The following is a 9,596-nucleotide window of genomic DNA, read 5'->3' as shown; positions in this document are numbered from 1 at the left end:
GGGGAGCGATGCTTGCTAAAATGCAGATTTCTACACCCCACCTGATCCCCAATAGGTTAGGGTTCTACAGCTGTGGAATGGGGCCCTTTGGAGGATTTTTGCTGAAATATCTTTTTAAAACCAACCTGAGCGTCTGAAGATTGATGAGTTCTTGTGTGAGACATGAAAACGTCGTTAATTAGGAATGAACTTCAGTGAGATATAGTTGAAATTTTCCATGTCGAACAACAGTAATATTACATGTAACCCCCCAGTTAATCTAACAATAATGTATGTTTTTTTTTCTCCCTCTAGGAATGGGTGAATTCAAAGTCCATCGAGTACGTTTCTTTAATTATGTCCCACCAGGGATTCGCTGTGTGGCTTACAATAACCAGTCAAATAGATTGGCTGTTTCACGGACAGATGGCACTGTGGAAATTTATAATTTGTCAGCAAACTACTTTCAGGAGAAAGTAAGTCATTTGGGAGCCTGATGTGGCATTTCTGATGTTAATTTTCTGCTCAAGGTCAATTTTACAACTTGTATGTCTTACAAAGAGATCAAATGACTTTATCTTTTGTGGGGTTTAAAACTATATAAGATTTCTTGTCAGACTGATGAGAGAAAGAGTTTTGACCTGTGTGATGTTAGTTAGAAAGATCCTACCTAGGAATTTTGGTGTGTCACTCCTTGTTATTTGGAAACAGGTTTGCTGGGTCTTTTGGCCACAACAAGAAGAAAAGTTGTTAAGATCAATGCAGTTTTGGTAAGGCACCATTTCCTGCTGAGTGTGTCAGTACCCCTTTCATTGTCAATTCAGAAAAGATGAAACATTTTCATCAGAAATTCTTTGGTGACATGATGGCAAGAAGGTGGATTCTTAAGTTTATTTGTCTGAGAGAATGTAGATTTAGATGCCTGTATTTGGAAGTAAAGGAGATTTTTTTAAATTAGGTAACACATCCTTTGGATGTACACAAAAGGCTGTTAGGCAGCACTTATGTTTCCAGTTGAATAAGTGGCAAAAACTGGGCAGTAAGACAAATATTAGAGGTTCTACTTTCAGGGTACTCGAAGACCAATAGGGGGAAGATCAGTATATAGTTTCTGACCAACATGGTGAAGCAGGGCATAGCATAGCACCTTAGTAGAGAAGTATCTTACTCTGAGAAAGTGCTTTAGGAAGCCTAGAAAGGGAAGACTTCTTTTTTTTGGGGGGGGGGGACGACTTCTTGAACTAACTCCTAGTAGAAGCATAAAAATTTCAAGTCATTGCCAACCACAAATGGGTCATTCACCTTTTGTAGTATGGAAAAACATGCTCTGGTGCACGCTTGTTGCATCCTCTGATTTTTCTGTTTGTCATTTATAAGAGTTGTAATTATATTTTGTGTATTTGTTTAATGTCTTTCTTCCTCACTAAACTTCAAATTTGTGAGAACAGGAGCCATGTCAGTGATGTTCATGATTGTGTTAGTCCCACCATTTAGCAAATGCCTAGTACAAAGCTCTTGCTGAGTTAACATTTGTTGACTAATAAATCAACCTTTTCTTACCCAGTCTCCCTTATTTTCTTTTCTCTTTCTCACCTTCAACCATTCACTCAGTCTAGTTTTCTGCTTTCTCCATATTCCCTTCTCTACTAGTTAAGATTGCTTACCCTGGTTAATCACTCTCAGAGCAAGTCAAAAAAAAGAAAAGAATGGAGACCAGGAGTAAAAAGACATAGTTTTTTTCAGGCCTTTGACTTTGGCTCTTTGGCCAGGCCACTTCACATTTACGTGTTTAGGCCTTTTCAAGTTCAGGTAAGGAAAATTACACCTAGTTAGTCCCTTTTGCATCACGCATGGGTAAGATTAAAATGCCTTGGTAGGTATGAAAACTTTTTGTTTGTTTGTTTGGGGTTTTTTTGTTTTTTTGATACTGGGGATGGAACTCGGGTCCTTGTGCTTTCGAGGCAGGCGGCAGAACCACTGAGCTAAATCCCCGGCTGTGAAAATTTTTTTGAATGCTCAGAAAGCTCTTAGAAATCTCAGACTTGAGCAAAAAACTGGAATGAGCTACATTATTTTATTTTGTAAATAGCTCTTTACAGGTAAAATTGACAGCAAGGCCGCCAGGGATTTAGCTCAGTGGTTCTGCTGCCTGCCCCCGAAAGCACAAGGACCTGAGTTTGATCCCTGGTACTAAAAAAACCAAAAAATTGACACAGTAAGCTGTAGGTATTTAAAGTACAGTGTACACATTGGTAACATTCAGCATATACAGTGCTGTAGCTCTTCAGGATCCTTTTTTTTTTTTTTTTTTTTTGGTACCGGGGATTGAACTTGGGTCCTCATGCTTGTGCAGCAGGCAGCAAAACCACTGAGCTAAATCCCCGGCCCCAATGCTGTATCTCTTTTTTTTTAAATTTTTTTTCTGTATCTCTTAATAGTGACAGTATTCTTAATAATTTTGAGAACTGCATCATTAGTCAATTTAGTTGTTATAGAGTATACTTACATCCAGATGGTGTAGCCTTACACCTAGGCTATATAATTGTACAGTATGTTACCATATTAAATATGTAAGCAAATATTTGTGTATTCAAACATAGGTACAGTATAAAAGATAAAAATGTACACTTGTCTAGGGCAGTTACTATGAGTGGAGCTTGCAGAAGTGGATGTTGCTCTGAGACAGTGAGTGGTGAGTGAAATGAAGGCCCAGGACATGACTACACTACTATAGACTTTATTAGCACCATGTACTTAGGCCACATGGAATTGATTGAGACAAGGTCTCACTGTGTCATTCAGGCTGAACTCACTATGTAGCCCAGGCTGATCTCGGACTTACAGAGATCCTCCTGCCTCAGCCTCCTGTGTGCTGGGATTGTAAGCATGCACCACCACGCCAAGCTCACATGGAATTTATTTAAAAACTCTTCAGTAATAAATTAACTTTAGCTTACTGTAATTTTTTTTATAAACTTAAAATATTTTAACTTTGACCCTTGTAATAGCTTAACACACATTGTACAGGTGTAGATTTTTTTCTCTTTTTTTTAGTATATATTTGCAGTACATAATAAACACATTTATTGTGGGGACTTGGTACATAAACATAGTACGTCTAGATCCTTTTCACTTCCTCTTTTTCTCCTCACTCTCCAGTCTCCCTTATCCCCAAATCCCCTTCCCAACTCTACATAATCTATCTCCCTATTTCCTGTCATCTGTTGATATTTTCTTTATGACCTTATTCTTTTTAAATTAAAAAATTTTTTGTTAAAAATTATGACACCCATAGTTTAGTATGTTTGTGACTGCCTAATTAATAACACAAAAACCCCTAGAACATATGGATATTTGTATATATATACAAATGTATGTATTTGTACAGTGTATATATGTATAGTGAAACCATCACCCAGTGAAGATAGTTGTCTTAATTTTTAGAAAACTGGATTATCAAATACAGTTGGATACATCAAACCAAACTGGAATATACATTCTGCTGAAGAGGTTTTACTGAATTGGCTCTAGTTTAAAAAACAGAAACAAAAACCGGATCCAACTGTACAAGTAAACTACAATAATTTTTTTTTTTTTGGTACCAGGGATTGAACTCTGGCCCTTCCACTTGTGAGGCAGGCAGCAGAACCACTGACCTAAATCCCCAGCCCCCAACTACAATAATCTTAAGTAAAATTTGAACATCTAAAAAGTGAAAATGTCAACATGATCTTGTGAGAGCCCAAAACCCCACAATAGTTGAGAAAATAATTGTTACTGAATTAAGTACCTGTGATTGGTCAGTGCTGGTGGCTTCATGGCAGGTTGAGAACCTACACTGTTTCTGTAGTTTTTCCCAGGTCATGAATCTCGTGCTACAGAAGCTCTGTGTTGGGCAGAAGGGCAGCGACTCTTTAGTGCTGGACTCAATGGAGAAATTCTTGAGTATGACTTACAGGCATTAAACATCAAATATGCTATGGATGCCTTTGGCGGACCCATTTGGAGTATGATTGCCAGCCCCAGTGGCTCTCAACTTTTGGTCAGTAAGCAATTATTGGTAATTCATATTGAGATTTTTCTTGTGCCCATTTTCTCCCCGGTATTTATAAGAAGAGTAAAATTTTATTATGGCATGTAGCAACTCCAGTCTATGAATCTCAGTAACTCCAACTTTAAAATTGGAGTTGATTTTTTTTTGGTTTTTTGAGACAGGCCTTAAACTCACTGTGTAGCCCAAGCTGGCCTCAAACCCAGTGATCCTGCCCTAGCTTCCTGAGTGTATTAGAGGTGTGTCATCATCTATAATATATAGCTGGAGTTGATATTGAGGATTAAAAGTCCCTTGTCATTTTGCCTGTTTTTGTTGCCAGCTTGGACCTTGTTTATTTATTTATGAAATGAGAAGATTAGTTAATTCAGTTTCATATTTTCCAAGCTATGTTCTTTGGAACTGGGAGATGTACAGATTATTTTTTATTTTGGTGTGCTTTGTGTTTCATGATAAATTTTGTTTCAGAAATACAGCATAGTAAATCCTTCTGTAGATTCACCATGTACGTATGTATATTAGTAAGATCTGAGAGGTCTTTGAATAGTTAACCTGTGCACGTGTGTTTAAACAGTTTCTCAGCAAAGTTTTTGAGCGTAGACAGATCCTCCTACCATGATTGTCCTATAAGAATTAATGCTTTCAAGGGCCGGGGATTTAGCTCAGTGGTTTCACCACCTGCTGCGCAAGCGCAAGGACCTGAGTTCGATCCCCGGTACCAAAAACAAAAAGAATAAATACTTTCAAGCTGTGCATTAGGAGGCTGAAGCAGGAGGATCACCTTGAGTTTGAGGCCAGCCTGGGCTACATAGTAAGTTCAAGGCCAGCCTGAACTGCAAAGGGAGACCCTGTCTCAAAAAAAAAAAAAAACAAAAAGAAAAGAAAAGGAGTAAATGCTTTCAGAGTTTCAGCTTTTCTGTGATTAGTGTGGGTTTTTTATTTTTTATTTTTTAGACTAATTTGTATAAATCTTAAAATGACTTCATTTAGGTTAGAAGGTTAGTAGGTCTCTTATTTAGGCCATGTGTCTTGAGCAGAGATATCCTATAATATCCTACATCTATCCCATGCAGGAATTGGGCCACTGATTAGAAATCTTAATATCAGCCTACTTTTTAGCTAGGATATGAAGATTGCCGGGGATATACTCTCTGCTTCTTGATACTATACTTTTTTTCTCTCATACACCTATTTTTCTTTCAGGGCAAGTCATAACTGTAGAGAAGAAATATACAGTGTAAATATATATATGTGTATATTATATATAGTGTCCTATAAAATGTTTATCTTTGTTTGCTACCTCATTTTCTCTAATAGGTTGGCTGTGAAGATGGATCTGTGAAACTGTTTCAAATCACCCCTGACAAAATCCAGTTTGAAAGAAATTTTGATCCGCAGAAAAGTAAGGGTCATTTTTGGTGGGGCAGTGAATAGCCTTAAAAAGAAGTTATGTTTCTGTGCTACTGGGGATGGGATATTTTCCCGTGGCTACAGGTAATGTCTTATCTATATGCTAATTTATCTTGAATACAGGGACTGTGCTAGAAACCATCTCATTATGTAGCATACTTGTGTTTGCCTGGTTATAATTCAGAAAACTAAAAATCCAAATTAGGAAAACTAATGTTTCTGTGGAAGTCTGTTGGTTATCACTTATTTTTGTGAAGTTTTATTGTTACTGTTTGTTTGGTTTGGTTTTTTTGGGACAGGATCTTGCTACGGAGTTCAAGCTGCCCTTGAACTCACCATGCAGTCCAGGTTTGCCTCCAACTAACAGTGATCCTCCTGTCTCAGCCTCTCAAGTGCTGAGGCTGCAAGGTGCGCACTAGCACACCTAGCTTTTTGTGAAGTTTTGAAACTAGAATTTCATTAGGAGCTGTGTTACTTTATTTTATTTTATTTTTCAGTGCTGGGGATTGAACCTAGGTATGATAGGCAAGTACTCTACAGCTGAGCCACATCACTAAGTAGTCTTTTATTTTTATTATTTATTTTTTAATACAGGGTCTTGCTAAATTGCCTGGGCTGTCCTTGAATTTGCAGTCATCCTGTCTCAGCCTATGCAGTAACTGGGGTTACAGGTGTGTGCCACCACACTTGGCCAGTATCTGTGGTTCTTGATCCTCCTAGTCCATTCAGGTTGAATGAAGAAGTTTTGTAAGTTGCCCATACTTGGGCTTCAGGTGGACTGGATTAGCACTGGCTTGTAAAGCAGGTGTTGGCAAACAGTTTCTTTAAAGAATCAGGTAGTAAATACTTTAAGCTTTGCAGCACAAAAGCAGGCATAGAAAATACTTAAATGAGGGCCGGGGATTTAGCTCAGTGGTTTCTCCACCTGCTGTGCAAGCGCAAGGACCTGAGTTCAATCCCCGGTATCAAAAAAAAAAAAACTTAAATGAATGGGCATGGTTGTGCTGTGGTGAAACTTTACAAAAACTGGTAGAGGGCTTTTTTGCTGATCACTCTTCTAGAGAATAATAACTATACTGGGTATTGTCTCTGTCCTTTAGTAGTAATTATCCTCTGCTGATCAGAATTTTTGTTTTGTTTTTTAGTATGTTTTGGGATTTTTTTAGTATAAAGTTGATAGGATGCTTTTTTAAATGTATGAAACAAAATAAGTATCTCATTCTACACTGAAGGCAACATTTTGTTTTTTTGTTTGTTTGGTTTTTTTCAGTACCGGGGATCAAACTCAGGACCTTGTGCTTGGGAGGCAGGCGAAGGACCACTGAGCTAAATCCCTGGCCCTAAAGACAACATTTTGAAACTAATCTTCTAGACTTTTAAAAATGTATTTTGTAAAAATAGACAACACAGAGGACTTTTTGCACTTTTTCAGCTTGCTTTTTTTTTTTTTACTTGATATAGATATCTTTCCATATCAGTATGCCAGTCTACACACTGTGCATTATGTATTTCATAATTTATATAACCAAATTCCTATTGATGGATATTTTTTGTTTACCACTACAGCCAGTGCTCCAAGGAAAGAAAGTGAATTTGTTGTTGTTGTTTTTGTTGTTTTGCAGTATTGGAGATTGAACCCAGGGCCTTTACATTGAGCTGCACCCCAACCCTTTTTTTTTTTACTTTTTATTTTTGAGACAGGGTCTTGCAAAGTTGCGTAGGCTGGGCTCAAACTTGCAAACCTCCTGCCTCAGCCTCCCAGAGTGCTGGGATTGTGGGTGTACCACTATATCTGGCTTTTTTTTCTTTGTTTTTGTTTTGTTAGAATCCCCCTATATCAGTGATAGCAAACGTTTTAGAGCTTTCAGTGATAACAAATAGCCTCTGCAGCACACATTCACTTCTGCCCTACGTACTCCAGATTGGCCTGGAACTTGCTATGTGGTGACAGGCCTCAAATTTTAGTCTTTCTGCCTCACCTTTTCAAGTGCTGGCCTTACAGGGATGTCCCACAGTGCCTGGCTGCAGTGAAAATTCTTGTAGTCATATAATGCTTAACAGCAGGGACATGTTCTGAAAAACGTGTTAATTTCATTACATGAACATCATAGGTTGTGCTTACACAAACTGAGGTGGCTATGTCATTAGGCAATATAAATTTATGGGACCACCATTCTATAGGTGGTTTATCATTGATGGAAATGTCATTACCACATGACTATATGCATATTTTGGGACATTCGAGTAAGAATTTCTCTTTGATCAATTTGTAGTACAGTTACTGGGGCCCCAAAATATGTTCTTTAAATTTTGTTAGGTTACCAAAAAAAGGTATATTTGTTTCCATTTGCCACTTACATACTGTTAAAACTAAAGTCAAACGCTTCCTTCTGCATCCCAGGGCAGTTTCTCATGTTATAAAACAGTCCTTCACAGGGTTGTGGTGGATGAAAAGAACTAAGTCTGTGGAACTAGCCCTGTAGGTAATTGTGATTACCCTTTCTGTATATTTATGTGTATGCCATTTTCTTTTTTGTTGTACAAATCCCAAGGTCGCGTCCTGAGTCTCAGCTGGCATCCCTCTGGTACCCACATTGCAGCAGGCTCCATAGACTACATTAGTGTGTTTGATGTCAAATCAGGTGACTGTTTTTCTCAATTCATTCAGGATGTGGGTTTTGTCAGATGGGTTCCAAAAGCTTCACTCATTGTCATGCTTTCAGTGACCTTGAGGGCCTAACCTCTCATTAACCTGTGATGTCCTCTAGGAATTTCACTCCTTTCTTAGATTACTACTACTGCCTCTAGGGGAATCTTAGTTATTTGGTGGGATGCAGTGTTTTTTGTCATAATAAGAATCCATAATAAAATTCATCCTTAACTAATACTACATTTAATATGAGTGATCATTAGAAAACCTATTTATATATCCCAGTCCTTGATTAAAATGGAACATAAATCTTGGTGGTATAATTAATGAGATAGGAGATTAGAAAGTTAAAGAAGCATGTTTTTTGGTTTCTTTTTGTTTTCTGTTGGCCTGGAAAACTGGCTAATAGTATTCTCTGGTAATAAAGTTGACCTTACTTGTTATATGGGCATGTCTACTTCTGTCTAAAATAAGGAAGCAAAATAGGTCACATTTTTCCTTTTCCTTCTTCAATGCTTAAGGTTTTTAAAATTTGTTATCAGTTATACATGCATGTAAAGAATTCCCTGAGGTTTATTACAAAAAAGCCTGTATCCCTTCTCCCATTCCTCAAAGGCAATCACTATGACTCTTATCTGATTCTTTTGGTATTTGTCTCTGTGCTACACATAGCATACTTATAATGCTATATTTTGATTTTTCAGGTTTTACACCATTATTTACTAACTTCTGCAACTGAGCCCTCTTTTCTTTGTCTTCTGCCACAGGTCCCCCCACACTGTTCTGATCTATCTTGTATGCTTATGTTGTAACTCTTCAGATTAGTAGTCAGTGTTCCCACCATTATGATTGTATAAATACTACTCTTAAATTACCTTTTCTGTATACCTTCTGTTTAATAACAACCCCCTGTTCATTCTCAGATTCTTTCAGTTGTGTAAATTAGCATGAAACACGTCTTGTTTTTTCCTGCTGCCTTTTTGTTCTTGAATGAGTCTCTCTCAGAGAACTTTTTTGACTTGTTCTCATCTAGTTTAGCAGTTCTGAGTCTGCTGACAGCAGTGAAGTCTGGAACTCTGTTTGGCATAGTCCATGTGGAGAGGTTCCCTTTGCTTCTCTGTTGGGTAGGATTCCATGTTGATGTTAGCAGATCTTTTTTTTTTGGTACCAGGGATGGAAGTCAGGACCTTGAACCACAAGCTCAACACCACTGAGCTAAATCCCTGGCCCGATGTTAGCAAATCTGATGCCATTCTGAGACTTGATCCGTTGTACATACAGAGACCTGAGTTTGTTTACTGGGAAGTTCTGGGATGTTCTATTTATTTACCCCCTTTTTTTTGCTGTGCTGGAGATCAAACCTAGGGCCTCATACATGTTAGGCAAGCACTCTACCACTGAGCTTCATCCCAGCCATTTATCCTTATCATCCTGAAGTTTAATAATTGGTTTTCTTGTTGTGTGGGTCTATTTTTTGGTGTGTAAATCAATTGTGCTGGACACTTG

General features: G+C 37.9%; 1 protein-coding gene across 5 annotated transcripts in view; it reads left to right on the top strand.

Annotated features, from left to right (window-relative positions):
* Utp4 (UTP4 small subunit processome component) overlaps window positions 1-9,596 on the top strand; it is a 29,518-nt gene that overhangs the window by 437 nt on the left and 19,485 nt on the right. For 2 of the 5 annotated variants that reach the window (XM_004842957.3, XM_021256785.2), the window contains exons 2-5: window positions 295-455; window positions 3,830-4,021; window positions 5,348-5,432; window positions 7,993-8,082. In XM_004842957.3, the coding sequence (XP_004843014.1) occupies window positions 297-455; window positions 3,830-4,021; window positions 5,348-5,432; window positions 7,993-8,082 (526 nt within the window). In that variant the 5' untranslated portion in view covers window positions 295-296. The remainder of the gene's footprint in view (window positions 1-294; window positions 456-3,829; window positions 4,022-5,347; window positions 5,433-7,992; window positions 8,083-9,596) is intronic. The other 3 variants (XM_021256786.1, XM_087213186.1, XM_087213263.1) reach the window with 3 other exon arrangements.

This window comes from Heterocephalus glaber, unplaced genomic scaffold (genome assembly GCF_053883595.1).
Source record: "Heterocephalus glaber isolate CG9 unplaced genomic scaffold, H.glaber_assembly_v1.0 deba00000071, whole genome shotgun sequence".
In the NCBI taxonomy this organism is placed as follows: domain Eukaryota; kingdom Metazoa; phylum Chordata; class Mammalia; order Rodentia; family Bathyergidae; genus Heterocephalus; species Heterocephalus glaber.
This window is presented reverse-complemented; position numbering and strand designations above follow the sequence as displayed.